The sequence below is a fragment of the Protopterus annectens genome, chromosome 1.part1 (genome assembly GCF_019279795.1).
Source record: "Protopterus annectens isolate FY-2018-M chromosome 1.part1, PAN1.0, whole genome shotgun sequence".
Lineage (NCBI taxonomy): Eukaryota > Metazoa > Chordata > Ceratodontiformes > Protopteridae > Protopterus > Protopterus annectens.
Window position 1 is genome coordinate 485,854,788 of NC_056726.1, and position 17,601 is coordinate 485,872,388.

At 38.0% G+C, this 17,601-nt stretch overlaps 1 protein-coding gene across 1 annotated transcript in view; it reads right to left on the reverse strand.

Moving 5' to 3' along the window:
- SLC2A12 (solute carrier family 2 member 12) overlaps positions 1 to 17,601 on the reverse strand; it is a 376,139-nt gene that overhangs the window by 21,997 nt on the left and 336,541 nt on the right. Inside the window, exon 4 of the mRNA XM_044076201.1 lies at positions 3,145 to 3,277. Within this exon, the coding sequence (XP_043932136.1) occupies positions 3,145 to 3,277 (133 nt within the window). The remainder of the gene's footprint in view (positions 1 to 3,144; positions 3,278 to 17,601) is intronic.

Here is a 17,601-nt window from a genome sequence, read left to right on the forward strand (position 1 = left end):
AGGCTATCAAAAGGATCATTATGGAATTAATAAATAAGAACATAGGTAACCTACAAACTCCAACCAAGCCAGTTCAGATAAGGGGAGATCCTGCCTATTTAACCTGGCTGGCTTCTTCAAGAAGGTTACTGAAGGAATGGATGATGACAAATCAGTACAAACAGCATATCTATATCTTGCAAAGGAGTTCAGCACCATCCCATATTCAGGCATCAAAGATAAACTCTTCCAGTTAAATGTAAACCCCTATGTACTTCATTGGATAGCAAATAGGCTCACAAATAGATCCCAGAAAATTAGGGTAGGTGGCTCTACCAACTCCAAAAGACATGTCATGATTGGCATACCACAGAATTCAGTCCTTGGTCCATTACTCTTTGGTATTTACTTTTTGGAGGTCAAAATAAATGTTAAGGGTTTATGACTGACTAAGATTACAGACCACTGTAAAGCTGATGACATCATACACTCCCCAGGTGACCTCAAGATCTTCCAAGAGGGTCTTTGCTAAACAAATAGCTGGTGTGAAAATCATGGACTAAAACTACATATGTAATGAAATGTATAATCATATCCCTTGGCAAGCATAACTGCCCTTTTAACTATCACACTGAAAACTACCCTTGAAAGTTGATCACGTAGTCAGGAATATGGAACCATACCTCTTCAAGCAAGAAATATGAACAGAGCCATATATAAAAGTGGGACAAAGGCCCAAAAATATGGACAATTTTTAAATATTGCTCTTCCAAACTTAGAAAGTTGATAGAATAACAAGTTTTGCATTAGCATGAATTTTTTGAAGGGTGCGAAGTCTGAAGTCAGAAAATAATGACAGACATTTGAGTTTCAGTATTTAATGATTTCCCAGTAATTTGCCAGAAAACCACAATTTTATGAAAAATGGACCAAAAATATTAGGCAAAAATCTGGACATTCTGTGAAAATCTGTAAAGATGAGAGGTATGCTGGGAACGTATGTTGACAATGAACTGTCTTTTCATCACCATATATCCAATACTGTAAGAAAGTCCTTTTTCATCACACAACTTAATTATATAGGTATGATGTCTAGGTCCAGGGATGTAATACTTCCACTGTACTTGGATCTCAGGCCAGTCATTGAATATAATGCTTCTTTTTGTTATGTACCTGTCCAAACATTTGAAACAAGTGAAATAACCACAACTCTTTATCACTAAAACAAACAAAAAAAATCAATGGCCTAAATCATAAAAAACATGCAGATCATATTCATACTTTGTTCCTCTTCTCAGTATCATACAAACTGTTAAGTTTTTTTTATATTTTTTATTTATTTTTTTTAAACTCTGTTGTTTTTTTTTTACACGAGGCAGGGATAACCTCTTAGTAGACTCTATCCTGTCAGACCTATTTCACATTCACAAGTTTAGTGTGGTAGTGCAAACACGCAATCAAGGGCTCTCAAATGCAACACAAACAGAACATGTTGGAGGGATAAATAGGTATCACAGACAATGGCACTCATATGGAACAGTCTTCCATTCTGTATAAAACAAAGTCCTCATATTGCTCCATTCAAATAAAAAGTCTATAACTGGATGGGAAACTGTACATTCATCCCTGGATTAGCATCCATGTCTCTTGTGGAAAGGGGCAACAAGTAAATGTTCCAACAAATCCTTGTTTTGCCCACCACTGGGTTACTCATAAACAAAATATAAGTGCTAAAAAAACTACCATGTGAATTTAAGGCTAAACTTCTTAATATCCTCTCAGATCAATAGCCTACTTACCTATGAACCTATAATAGATAAACAATATGCACAAATAATGTGTGTGTGAGAGAGAGCGTAATGTTGTTGCTGCCTAATAAAAGGTTCTCTAGTTTGATTCTTGGCTGAGGTGCCTCCTCTGGGGAGTCTGTATGTCCTCCTTGTGTCAATGTGGGTTTCATTTGTGTTCTCCATATTCTTTTCTCCTTGAAAAAACGTGCAGCAGGTTGAGTGCCAATTTCTCAAACTACTTGTCGTTGAGTATGCAGTGTATGCACGTATGTGGACATCCTAAGATAGACTGCCACTTTGTCCAAAATGAGCTTCAAATGCTTGCACTTATATATATGTGTGCGCACGTGTGTGTGTGTGTGTGTGTGTGTGTGTGTGTGTTTGTGTGTGTATATGTATATATATATATATATATATATATATATATATATATATATATATATATATATATATATAATGGGTCTACTTAATTTGCCCTAACTTCCAATTGACTGACACCCATTTGCTCGACCCCATTTGACTGAAATTTCATTTGACTGACAAGTATTATTGGCAAGTAAATGGAATATGTCCCCTTCCCCACTGTAGTGAGACCCTGGAGTTAGACTATATAGTTAGGGGTGTGTGGGGGGCACAGCCCCCACAATGAGGTGTGGGGCTAAGCCCCCACTTACTTTTGTTTTACTAAGCAATATGAAAGCAAAACCAAACAATATAATATGAAATTAAGTGGGGGGCTTCACCCCCCCCACACCCCCATTGTGGGGGGCACCCCCTAACCATATATTCTAACTCCAGGGTCGCACTACAGTGGGGAACGGGACATATTCCATTTACTTGCCAATAATACTTGTCAGTCAAATGAAGCGTCAGTCAAATGAAATGTCAGTCATTTGGTCTTGGGCAAAAGGGTGTCAATCAGCTGGAAGTTAGGGCAAATGAAGTAGACCCATATATATATATATATATATATATATATATATATATATATATATATATATATATATATATATATATATATATATATATATATATATATATATATATATGGCAATCATACCTCTTAGCCTGTTAGTGTAAGATATCTGGTCAAAGCCATAAATAATGGGCAGCCAAACCCCAAAATGGACACTTTTTAAATATTATGCATACATATAGCATATATGCACAATACATTTGAAATATTTGCTGTATGCCTGCTTAAAATAACCGATAGTCCAGTATATTGCCAGCCATATGCTGGTAAAACAAATTCTTACTTTACCCACTGGAAAACATAATTGCACTATACTTCATTTAAAGTATATTACTATTATTTCAGTTTTGTTCCTTATTTCTTTCCAATTCTGTCTTATGCATATGTACTTCTACTTACCTGTCTGACAGTTGCTTTGATATCTGCTCCAAAGACTGCCCCTTTGTGTTGGGTACAAACATAATGGTAAAAATTGCTGACATCAGACACAGGAAGGCATAGATGAAAAGTACTTTAGGCAGTCCCACTGTTTCTGAAACAAGATCACAGTTTTAACTTAAGGAGTTCAAAAACACATATATAACTTAATTTCTTGTTTGAAGTTTGAGTCTTATATCTAAAGAAAAGTGTTGATTAAATATTGGCATATTTATTTTTTGATTTGCATGCATATCAAAGTTCAATACCTCTTCAATCATAAAGATGTTACTTCAGCCCTGGCCACTTTGAAGCAAACGTATGCAGATCAACAAAATCAAATAAAACAGGTCTGAAAATTAATAACTTATTAAAAATGATGTGCTGCATAATTAGGAAATATTATCAGTAATGTCCTTACACCACAGGTGCATATATGACAAAGTCATATTATACATGGATGTAAATGACTTGAGACATACCACCATGGACTTTATGAAGAAAGACATGATGAGACTCTTGAGAATATGTGTCCAAATATAGCCTTGAGCAGCATTTTACCATCACCAAGAATTATGTTGCAATATGAACAAAACATTATTGACTTCAACAATTGTCTTAGTTTTCAGTGTCTAGCATGTCCTCCAGGGTAATATTATTGGACCCCATTGAATGACTCCAGAAGCTGTTTGCCAGAGATGGCCTGCACCTATCCCCCAAAGCTTTCATATATTGGTTTAAACTTTGTCCTCCCCCATGGCACCTTTTTTTAGGCAGTCCTCAGTCCTCAAAAACTTCCAACATAACAAAATAGAATCTGGAAAACATAACTGTATTTCTGCTTAATGTTAGAAGCCTTAATAAAAAAAAAAAAAAACTCCACCTCCTACAAGCCCTTCTTACCCTGGAAAACATTGAAATTATGGAGGCTTTATGGAAACCTGGTCAGGCCCACTGCACTAGATGAAGACACTAAACGTGGTGGCGTCTCCAAATTTGAAAAAAAAGTTAAACAGTAAGACTCTTCATCACATTATAGGTAACTGTATCATCCCTTCTATGCACCCCTCAGCTATAACTCTTCTCTAACTAGTACAGAGTCTCTTGTGCATTAAACCAAACATCATTCTCCTTGGGGACTTCACCTACACCTTCATCACCTGGAAGATCTATACATTCTCAAACATGTATACCCATATACCCAGAGATTTCTTGACTTCATCAATACAAACTCTCTGGATCATTTAGTCTACATCCCAGCCAAGGTTGATAAAATCCTGGACTTAATCCTCACAAATATGGGACAACTCTGCTCCTTATTAATGTAACTCCCTTCCAGGTCCAGTCAGACCATACATTGGTCGCATTCATCTTAAGCCACAAACATCCTTCGATATCTCAGTAAAGGAACCTTGGAAAAAATCTCTGAATACAGAGTGATTACCTGACTAAATTCAACATCCCCTTTCAAACTTGATCCCACTGCTTATGTGGAACACTTTAAGGTCAAATTATATGCACATGTGAGTAGCTGCATAGATGTATCCGTCCCCCTCCAAAGTAAATACAGTGCCATATTTAAATATAAACTCAGGTGGAACCCAAATATAAAAAGGCTGAATAATAAGTTTAACAAGAGCTTTTTTGCTTCTTGACAGTTGCATTTATTTTTGCATACAAGGATTTTTTTTTATCTTAACAGGGAACTCCAGACCCTGATCAAATCAACCAATGTTATGAGATAAAAATTGCCACCCAGGCAAAGGACACCCACAAAGCCTTCTTTAACTTTGCATACTGCTGTGCATTATTCTAAGGTTTCTAATAGAGGTAATATTAAATGATATCACACAGTTAGACACACAGAACATAGCCAATCTACCAATGGATACATTTAGTTTAAACCCCCTCTCCTCCCCTTCCCCCTACATGACCCACATCTACACCCTGCCAGATTTCCCACAAACAAGTTCTCAATGCACAATCCATCACCAAGAATACTGCATCTATGGAGATGGATAACATACTGGGCTGTTTACTGGCCAGCTTGAAACAGGAACTGTGAGACCCCCTACCAAGGCTAATCAATTTTAGCCTCCAAACAGGCTTTCTGCTGGATAAATGGAGTACAGCAACTTACTTTCCCTTCTGCAAAAGTGAGGCATCAATGGACCTGGGAAATTATAGACCTATAAGTCTGACCAGCCTCTTCTTTAAGGTTATGGAGGAGAACAGTATGGAATTAACAAATCCAAATTGGCTTGGGTCAAGAGTTTGTATGTTATCTGTCCTTATTTATTAAGGACAGATCCTGCCTACTTAATGTAGTTGACTTCTTTGTGGTCAAGATATGCAGTGTGTACTGATTTCCCTTCATCCATTGCTTTAGTACCCTTCTCACAGAGTCATTCAAAACCTTGCCACACTTGGGTATCATAGGTAAACTATCCTGGCTAAATGTTAATCCCTCTTGTTGGATAGCAGATTGGTTCTAAAACAGAATCTAGAAAATTAGTGTGGGCTGCTCTACATTCTCCAAAAGACCTGTCATGTGTGGCGAACCCCAGGATTCAGTCCTTGGGTCACTCTTCTTTGGGATTTACTTCTTAGAGGTCAAAGCTACTTTTATGCATTTATGTTTGATGAAGTTTGCAGATGACTGTAAACTTGGTGCCATCATAAATTCCCTAGAGGACACTAAAATCCTCCAAGGAGGTGGGTGGGTATACTGATTATTGTTTTTACCTCACAGATGCATGGTACAAGGTTTGATTCTGACCTCTGGTTATTGGCTAAGCTCTTCCAGGCCAAGGGCTTTCTTTTGTCATGCCCAGCATCTCAAAGGAGGTACACAACAGTGAGCAAAACTGATTGTTAATGGACCCACTTACATGGAGCCAGAAGATATAGCAAATCTGCTGGCTGACAAATTCATGTCCAATTCTACCTCTGGAAGTAATACCATCAAATATAACCCTCCTAACTACCACTAGGGAGCAGGTCCTAAATGTGCTTTCTAAGGCTAAGAACACCTCATCGATGGGCCCCAATAATATTCCAGAATGCTTCCTAAACAGCATGAATCATGACTTGTCTGGACCTGTGGAGTCATTATTTTACCATAGCCTCCAGTCAGGGTTTGTGCCACATGATTGGAGGACTGCAATGGTTGTCCCTCTGCACAAGGGCAGTCCATTAATGGACCATGGGAACTACAGATCCATAAGTCTGATGAATCTTATATACAAAGGTATGAAAAGAATTATCATGGATATGACTGATAATAACATAGGAAACCTTCAGACACTGGATTCAATCCAGTTTGACTTTGTCAAAGACAGATCATGCCTACTCTACCTGGTGGACTTCTTTGAAAAGGTGACAAAGGTAGTGGATCAGAGTAAAATGGTGCATACTGCCTAACTTGATTTGATTAAGGCATTTGATACAATACCCCACTCAAGCATTGTTATCAAACTCACAGAATTAGGCATTAACCCCTACATTATGTGTTAGACAGCCAGCTGGCTGTCAGATGGGTCCCAGGAAGTTAAGGGAGACCACCTCCAGAAAGAGGCCGATCAGTAGTGGAGCCCCTCAGGGTTCTGTGCTGAGGCTGCTCCTTTTTTGGCATTTACTTCTTAGAAGTGAAAACCAATGTCAAAGGGCTCTGGCTGACCAAGTCTGCAGATGACTGAATCCATCCTAAGATACTAACATCCTACAGGAAGCACTAAAACAGACAAATGACTGGTGCCAAAATCACAGCTTAAAACTCAATACCAAGAAATGCATAATAGTACCCTTTGGGAATTGGACACCCTAGGAAACTACTTCATTGGCAACACAACTCTAAGTTGTCAGGAATTTGGGGACATATGTGGATAGTAACCTGGCTTCTGACCAATACATGTCTAAGGAAGTAAGGAAATCATTCTATGTTGTTCAGTTTATAAGCAAGGGCATGGTATCTAGGTCCAAGGAAGTCATTGTTCCTATTTATTTGACCTTCTTTGCTATGTACCTGATCAGGCACATGCAGCAACTGGAACATCTACAGAGGTTCCTCACACAAAGACTACAGGATGCAAACATGATGTAATATGCAGATACCCTCAAGGCCTTATCACTGTACTCAGTTTCCTACAGACTGCTGAGAGTTGATCTGTGTCTGGCATACAAGACATCCTTGGATCCCACTCTGGTGGACCTTTTGCACATCTGCAAAACCAATAGCATCAGAATGACTCAGTTTAGGGACTTGAACCTTGCTTGCAACATAAACAGGACATGTTGGAGGGACAGATATGTGTCTCACATAATCCCCCTCTTCTGGAACAGGCTTCCCATCCATGTGAAGCAGAGTTCTTCTCTAACCCTATTCAAATGTAACATAGACCAGTGTATGGGAAATCAGAAATTCACTCCAGGTGTAGCTCCTATGTCTCTAATGGACAGAGGCAGTCTGTAAATAAAACCCTAGCTTACATATACCCCTTAAGATAAGAACTTGTGGAATGCATTTGGGATGCATGGCTAGGTTTATAAAGGTCCCAATAGTTGTTAGGTTCACATACATGTAGGTTCACATACATGTATACTAGGCTAAGACTACCTTTCCCAAACCAACAGCTGGTGTCAGAACCAGGGACTAAAACGGAATAGCAGGAAATATATAGCAGTATCCTTCAAGCAGGAAATCCCTTGTAACTATCACCTTGACAATACACCTCTGAAACTGATAAAGTTGTTATCGATGTGAGAACCTTTGTAGACTGTCGTTTGATCACCACGTGTACCCACTATTGTAAAAATGTGCCTTTTCAATTTACAGCTTACTACTAAGGGTATGATGTCTACGTCCAGGAATATGATCATCCCACTGTATTATGCAGTCTTCAGGCTGATCACTGAGTATAATGCCCCCCTTTGGTATGCACTTGTCCAAACATGTGACACAACTGTAATGCCCATAGTGCTTTTTTACTAAGAAAATCAAGGCTCTAAATCATAAAAGCTAAGAAAATTGTCTCAAAGCCTTGTCTCCATTCTTGGTGTCATAGAGGCTACTGGGGTCAATATCTGCCTTGTTTACTAAGCTCTGACAGATCCTATCCTGTCAGACCTACTGTCCATTTGCAAGTCCAGTGGGAGCATAAAGAGATCTAATTCTCTTTTGCAACACAACCAGAACATGTTTAAGGGACAGATGAGTATAACAAAGAAAATCACTTCTTTGGAATCATGTTCCACTCCTCATAAAGTAGAGTACTCCGCTTACACTATTCAGACATAATGTAGTTGAATGTAGGGGTAACTGCAAAGTCACTCCTGGTTTAGCACCCTTGTCCCTCATGGATAGGAGCAACATGTAATTGTTCTGCTCATCTCTGGGTTATTAATACTTAAAATATAAAAGCTAAAAACTTCATGGGAATGTAATATTAGGCTTCTAAAGATCTTCATGGAGAAATAGCCTAGTTAGTACCTATGAACCTATGAGGCATGACAATGTAAAAGTACTTTTCCACAGTTATTTTGCAATGCTGCTTATTACATCCTTGTGCTCATTAAGTTGTTTGTCTTTTCAGCTTTTCCCGGTTAGGGGTTGCCACAGCGAAACTCCGGTCCGCTAATAATTGGCAGTAGATTTTTTATGGTGCCGAGTTGCCAGCCCGATGATCAACCTTCAGCGAAGGCACGCCCATTCACGCATGTATTTCGGAGGCCAATCGACCGCTGGGAGGACATGCAGACTCCACACAGAAGGCACTCCAGCTGTGAATCGAACAGGAGAACCTCTTGCTGTGAGGCAACAATGCTACCGCTGTACAAAGCAAAATATCCTAGCTCCTCTTGGTAAAATGTATTACCAGCCCCCATATTCATTAATTGTAAAGCTCACAAAGTGGCATCTGCATACTGTATTAGTTGCATGCACACAACACATTGTATAGACTCATCAGACAATCATGCCTATGCTTTTCTATAATTGTTTAAAATGATGTACATTGCTTCCTTGTGTTCATAAAACTTAAAATGTCATATTTGCACTCAGTAAAATCTATTTTATTTTTCCATTTGCATTAGCATTCATGTTATACAGAAGTGCACAACAGAGCTTTACTAGTGTATTTCTCATCTCCTGTCAGTATTAATATATTTAGCATATATCATCACAGAAAACTGTAGGCAGCTACACCCACTAAAGAAACAAACCAAAATATGTACACTGCATCCTTGTGTAACGATGCAGAAAGTAATGAGAACATGCTCCGAACTTCTTAAGCTCTACTTATTGCTTATGTCAACCAAGGCAAGGAAAGCTAACTGTAAGTGGGGAGACACATAAAACTAGATAGTGAATAAAATATCTCATAATTCAAAACCATCGCAAAAAGCATCACAACAGAGACAAGGAAGCACTGTATACCATAAAATATAGTGATAAAATAAGAAGAGAGATCTTCAAGATTCACTCTTCCCCTATGATTTTGATCTTTTTTTCAGCTTGTTGGCACTCAGCATTTCAAGTGTCAATGTTTCAATAGACAGCCGTCCAGATTTTGGAGAGGCATCCCTAATTTTTTTCTCATCCTTTTGCTCCATCCCTCCTAAATTTGAAATTATTTTGAGACTTTCTAGGTTAATGGTGCCAGTATTTAAAAAAGTGTCTCAAATTTTGGGGTCTTTTCTCTAACTATGTTTTGTTTTGAAGTCTGTAGGTAAACACTGAGAGCTATCAGTGGAATAATCTGAGAGGAAGGCTACTTTTTAAAGCTATGGAATGAGCTGATCTGCTGATTAATATAAGGAGAGCAGGTTCATAGGATGACTGCTGTGGTTTGTGGACTTTTCTGTAGTACAGGCAATCAATACTGCCCTCCAAAGTGAGCATTTTCAGAGAATTAATGCACACCCAAGGGGGGTTGTGAGGTGTGACACCATGGGGAGTGTTGATTACCTGATAACCCATCCTGTATGTGCAGTAATGCCCTCCATGTTAGGCGTTGTATTAAATTTTGTATTTTTTTTTTACAAAATACTTAAAAAAATTTTTTTTTTATGCAAAATTGTTTCTCCAACTAATGTTTCAAACTTGTTGTAGCATATGTAATTGCTGCTGAAGGAAGTATTTTATGTCCCAGATATAAACACACATTCATAAGCAGAGACAGACAGACACACACACACACACACACACACACACACACACACACACACACACACACACACACACAAACTTGCCAAGCAGTTACAGGCACTTTATCCTTTAATGTCTGGCATTATTGACTGGCTCTAATCCTCAGAGATTAGAGTTTCATACTTATTGTTCAGGGAATGCATAATGATGGACTGCCTGTTGCAGCTGAAAGAATTTGATATGCATTGCCTCTTTATGTTATTCACTCTGAATGTCTCCCTTGCTGTCTCACATGCACGTGTGCGCACACACACACACACACACACACACACACACACACACACACACACACACACACACACACACACACACACACACACACACACACACACACACACTACTTTATTAATATGCTGCTTTCAAGTGCCAGACTAGTTTTTTTTACCAGGCATTCCCTGCATATTAACACCCTTTTTGAGAATGTTCATTGTCTAATTAGGGTGAGGATGTACACTTCACTCATTCTAAAAAATACTTTAGTAAACTTCATGAGTAAACTGCAATTTTAACAATGGAAAGTTAACAGACTTTTTTCATGAAACAGTGACCAGCTGTTACTATACCTGGCAATATTTCAAATGCAATTCACATTCCAGTTTTAGTAAATAATGACACTGTGGTTCACAGCCCAGTATTCATAGTCAGTTGTGTTAGAGTGTATTTAACAGTGAATAAAAGGTTGAAAGTAATTATATTACAAATATGCAACATAAATAAGGTATAAACTAAAACTTGCTTAAATGCAGAAATAGAGTTTAGCAATATATGATTAGCATCCATACTAAATGACTGTAGCTTGAAAAATAAGGAATCTGCTTAATGGACATGTTTCCTTACAGACTCAGCAAAAATATAAAAAATAAGAATGTGTGCATTTTACACTGTCACCAAGAAAGCTGACCTGTTACAGACTTAGCAAAAATGTGAAAAATAGGATGTATGTATTTTACATTGTCAGTAAGAAAGCTAATCTGCTTTCTTAAGACTGGACAACAGGATATGTTTCTCTCATATGACATTGTTAACCAAGGAAGTTTGAATGATCAAGTCAGCATTTGTATATGTTTTTCCACAAGGTGTTTCCTTAAAAGATAATATCAGCATTACAGGATGAAAACATATTTTTCTGCAAACACCAGCAAACAGATGTTCTCATACAAAGTCCAAAATAGAGTACCATGGAGAAAAACAGGATGTAAAACTACTATAAATAGACTATAGCAGCTAACATTGTTAGAGATATTTTTTGTATTGTATGTCTCATATCATCCATGCTGTTTGAGAAGTAAAGTAGAACAGTACCTGAAGCTGCAGAAGTAGTTTGTGTGATTTGTTATAAAAAGTTTTTTTATTGGTTACTGCTCAGAGTCTTGGTGCTGCAAGTTTCACTCTGCAAGTTTCCGTGGGCAACAGACTATGATAACTAGACTTTGATTTCAGCAGAATCCAGCCAGCAAGACCTTAGTGTCTTAAGAAGACTTTGGATCCATCACAGTAAGCAGCACCTTGATACTTAATTTTCAATGGCGAGCCTACCTGCATACGAACACATAGTAACACAGGTAAGCCCTGCAGAGGGCAACTTCAGTCAAATTGCAGTAACTAACATTTGTACGTATGTTTAAATCCTACTATTCCAGTTTATGCAGCTTTCAGTAGTAAAGATTCTCAGATGTCTGAATCCAGACTGAGCCTGCAGTGCAGGAAAGTCGCAGTGCCATACAACCTCCAAGAAAGGTGACTACCTACTTTGCACATCACTTTGCTGCCTGTTGTGTTTCACCAACTTCTCGAGTGACTTTGAAATATTTCCAGCCATCAGCAACAACAGCCTGATCCCCTGTTTTCTTGCTAACTGGTAAGACCTTTTTCTTTGTCACATTTTTTGTATGGATGCTATTAGATATAATTCAAGCAGGTGTAAGCCAAGCTTTAGTAAATTGCCATGTTGGTATACACAGCACATTAGTAAATGTAAAACCTTATCAGGGCAAGTTGATAGTAAGGCATTATGCAAATGGATTACAATATTTGACTGGCATAGCAAATAAAATCATGTGGGGTATGACAAATGTTTATTGTGTAAATCATATGAAACTGCTTTCTATGTACAATGTCATAAAAAAAAGTATTGCATGACATTATTCAAAGGTTAGACTGTACAGACAAAAATTTTAATGGTAAAGAACCAAGAAAAGTTAATATGCTTGCATTATATTCATTATATATCAAATAAGGTATAAAATAAAGCTTGCTTAAATGCAGAAATAAAGTTTAGCAATATGTGATTAGCATCCATACTAAATGACTGTGGCTTGAAAAATAAGGAATCTGCTTAATGGACATGTTTCCTTACAGACTCAGCAAAAATGTAAAAGAAATAAGAATGTGCGCATTTCACACTGTCACCAAGAAAGCTGACCTCTTACAGACTTAGCAAAAATGTGAAAAACAGGATGTATGTATTTCACAATGTCAGTAAGAAAGCTAATCTGCTTTCTTAAAGACTTGACAACAGGACATGTTTCTATCATATGACACTGTTAACCAAGGAAGTTTGAATGATCAAGTCAGCATTTGTATGTGTTTTTCCACAAGGTGTTTCCTTAAAAGACAATATCAACATTACAGATGAAAACATGTTTTTCTGCAAACACCAGCAAACAGATGTTCTCGTACAAAGTCCAAAATAGAGTACCATGGAGAAAAATAGGATGTAAAACTACTATAAAGAGACTATAGCAGATAACATTGTAAGGGATATTTTTGTATTGCATGTCTCATATCATCCATGCTGTTTGAGAAGTAAAGTAGAACAGTACCTGAAGCTGCAACAGTAGTTTATGTGATTTGTTATAAAAAAGTTTTACTGGTTACTGCTCAAGAGTCTTGGTGCTGCATCAGTGTACACTCTGCAAGTTTCTGTGGGCAACAGACTGTGATAACTAAACTTTGATTTTAGCAGAATCTAACCCGCAAGACCTTAGTGTCTTAAGAAGACTTCGGATCCATCACGGTAAGCAGCACCTTGATACTTAATTTTTCAAGTTGCAAAGTAATCAAGATGAATGCAAGATGTCTTGCATAATTCATAAGACCATTTTAATTTACAGAGCCCTCCCCCTTTGTGCTTAGAATGGTTACTGTGCACTTTAGGCAGTGAGATTTGAGGCACTAACTTCTAATGTAGTAGTCTGTGGGAGGATGGGTGTCATCACAATCTTCTCAGCATACTATCCCAGTGGAGAAACTGCATAGTATGGGTTTCATAGATGCCCAGCCTGCACAAGTGCTAGGCAGGGCAGAGGCAGCAATCCAAAGGCATTAGTGTGCACTGCATTCTTGTGGTGCACTCTGTGCCTGTCAATGGTGAGAATCTGTGCAGAGTGAAACACAACTGTTCCACCCTACATAGATAGCCAGTCTAGGTAAGTCATGGTGTGTGTAAATGGGAGTGTAAGGGTGCACATGCCAGTTTGCCACTTTGTTGTGAAAGTTCTGTGATAGTTTGTGAGTGGATCTGTTGTGAGAGTTCTGTGACAGTTTGTGAGTGGATCTGTTGTGAGAGTTCTTTGATAGTTTGTGAATGGATCCATGAGTGCCGGTAAGATAATAGTTATTGTAAGTATGTGTGTGTGTGTGTGTGTGTGTGTGTGTGTGTGCGCGTGTTTGTGTGTGAAGGTGCACGCTGGAAATGTGTGTTTTTGGACAAAGGGTACCAGTGCTTCTGTGCGGCGGTTCTGTTAGTACATGTTCCATATAATAACACAAATAAATGGGTGCTTCCCTGTCTAGTTATTCCATCTGTACAGTGGAGTGATTTATAACTAAATTCTTGAGCAATGTGATGTTGCCTTATTGGGAATGTGGATCACTATGAACCTCTAAATGGCCCTGCAGTGTAATTCAGCACATTGGTACAGGGCGAGTTGTAGTATAGCACCATTTACTATGAAAAATGGGCAGAGTGTTTCTTTTCTTGTATTTATTTGTAAAGATCTACCAGATATTTAACAGTGTCATCTTTCTTCCATATTAGAATAGCTTTGTTAATAACAAATATTTATTTACAGGTGTTAGTTCATACTAGCTCATATGTCTTTACGATGGGCAAAAAACATAGTATGACCAAAATGTTGTTCAAAAACACTGAATGAAAGCAAAAACATGTCTTCCTATTGAAATGTCAGCACTTGAAATGCAGAGTGATGAAAAGCTGAAAAAAAAAGATAGAAAACAAGTAAAAGAACAAATCTTGACAATCACTCTTCTCCTTAAAACACCTTTTTCATGGGCAAGCCCTTCCTGCACCCCACACCCATAAACTTATATATACCAACTCTGAGATTGTCATATCTTGTAGAAAGGGGAATATTCTGAGAAATGGCATCAACCACTTTGAATGGCTGAAAGAGCAAACTTGTACATACTATCTCCGTGTTTCAGGACTCATTCTAGCTGGTACCAACATTTCAAATGGTTACCCAGAAACACAGCACACTTAAACCAAGTCCTAAGGATACTATTCAAAGTTAAAGGTGCCACTTTCATTGTCCTGGTATTGGTTGCCAACTTATTAGTGGTATATATAGCTGGGGTGAGCTTCTTCCTTAGCCTTTCTAATCTCAGCCTCTGCAGTGGTTAGGTATCTGATGTTTGAGGAATTGCCACTCTAATTTCACTATAAAGAGTTGTCCCTACCACCAATCCAGACAGTTATAGACCTATTAGGCTCACCAGTCTTACATGTAAGCCTAAGGGGTGCAGCATATCTAAGTTTATTAATGCAGGCCTAGTAAGCCTCCTGGACCTTGACCAAAACTAAACCAGCATTGTCAAGGGCAAATTCTGTTTGCTTTCCCATGCAGATTTCTTCAAAAAGGTCATTAAACTGTAGACAAAGATTACTTCATTCACAGTGCCTATCCTGACCTTGCTAAAGCCATTGATAGAAAACTCAGGTAGGTATTACTGATATGTTTATGAAACTTACTGTAAAACCCTGAACTGTCTGTTGGATAGATAACTGGTTGCCTGTCAGGACCCAAATAGTGAATATTGGAGAAGCTTCCCCTAAATGTAAAATTCCTAGGAGAAGTTCAGTAAGGTTCAGTGTTGGCTCCCTTTCTTTTCAACAGGTATTTATCTGACATTTTCAAGGTTTGTAGTTATTTAAGTTTGCTGATGACTGCAAACTGGGTGCAACTGTCAGCTTATCTTCCAAAACACAGTTTAGCAAAGGCTTTACTATGGTGATTCTTGAGTTATTAATGATAATCTGAAGGAAATGGTAAGATATGCATTGTGGTTCTGTTTCATAAACTTTTCCCACCTCCTGTTGTATAAATGACTCACCTTTCCAAATTGTTACAGTCACAATTGATTTGTACCTATGTTGACAACTCACTATTGTTTGAGTGTTATGTCTCCACAATAGTTCAAAATCCTTCTATTTGACACAAGTTATTTTTAAAGGTGTCTCCTAATGAACTAAAGAAGTCTTATGTTTCCTGTAATCACTCCTCAGAAGGTCCATTACTGAATATAATATTCCTTTTGACATGTACCTTTCCAAGCAGATTGTTTAGCTTTACGTGTTTTAGAGACTGACCAAAAGATCACTGTTCTTGGATCCCTTGCATACCTAGGTAGATTGGCAAACCTGTATCTTACTTGATGTGTTTGTGGTGACTTTGCTTTATCTTCTGAGATGTGAAGAACTCTGTTGTATTTAATAGCCTGCACCTATGGAGAACCAGTGGCTCCTCAAACACCCTTGCCAATGATCTCAACTTACATCAACAAATAAATAAAATTCTGTGGGGCAGTTACTTGATCCAGTGCATTTCTTGCACATGGAACAAGCTGCCCTACTTGCTAAATGTAGTGGTGCTCTATCCACTTTCAAAGTTAATCATGATAACTGGATTCGCAAGAGTAAAGTTATCCAGTGGGTTATTATCCTGCATAGCCCGACTTGACAAAAGGGGTGAACATTATTAAACTACACAGTAATTTAAGGTGCTTATTTGGCCAGGCCCTTTAATGACAGCTTGTCTAGTATCAGTCCTTGTACTTTCACCTTAGAGACAGTAGGTTCATGGTTTCATAGGCTAAGTGGATCTACTTCAGAAACTCCACTCACTGAAGGCGCTTGCTGTTCATGTCATCTTGACTGATTTCATGTAGCCAATAAAGGCCTGCATGCAGTCTGCTTAACTCATTCACTTCACAAAAACTCAGGAATGTTGGCTCTTTACTTCCTCCACAGGAATTATAGTGCATCCTAAGCTCTTTGTTTTTCAGAAACTCCATTTCTAAAACCATACTTGAAATAAGTTTTCATGCCTTTTGTGCCATTACAGATATGCAAAAGTATAAGCATAAAACTTATTTTGACTCATATTTCTTATTTTGTAAATGGCAATAGAGGTTGTATGTGATTGTACTTTTAAGCTGAAAATTATGTCAGTAATCATATTAGCTAGTCACCAGGTATCTGCAGCAAATTCAACTGTCGGGTTGTCATCTTCAAAACAACAAACAAATTGAATGGTCAAGTGGGTCTACAAGGGCACACAATATTTACCTTACTTTATTCTATTTTATTTATTTATTTTGTTGGTTGATAGGTGTGGAGTACTGATCCTTGTGGGCAAATTTCAGGCTTAGGCTCGGGATAGCATAAAAGAAATACAAAGAGTAAAAAAAAAAAAAAGAGAAAGATATTTCACTACATAGCAAATTAAACTGACATAAGTGATGCCATGCAAACTATCCAAATTGTATATCAAAGCTGTAAGTCATAGGGGAAGGCAGAAAAATGGGAAAGAAAAGGAAAGAGGCCTAGATAGTTCAGTCAATAGTGTATCATAATTTTAATCTGAGGGTCCAGTGATCTCATCTCTGTTTGAACATATACTTCTTTAGTTGCTTACAAACTATGTATGGCCTTTTTCTTGTTAGTATAGTGGTACTTGTATCCCCACCTGTCATGCGGAAGGCCAGGTTTTGATTCCCCTACTGGGAGACAATTTGTTTTGAGAGGTTGGGAGCTGGCATAATGCTTAAGGTGTCTATCTCAAAAACAAGAGGTACAATGTTTGAATGTCACTATAAAAAAATGGCTATGCTTAAAATATTAACAGCTTCACAGGTTAAGTACAATCCTAGCTGCCCTTGTAGACTAGAAACGAGGTGGGGAGATGTGGATGTTCAATAAGCATCTGAGAGGA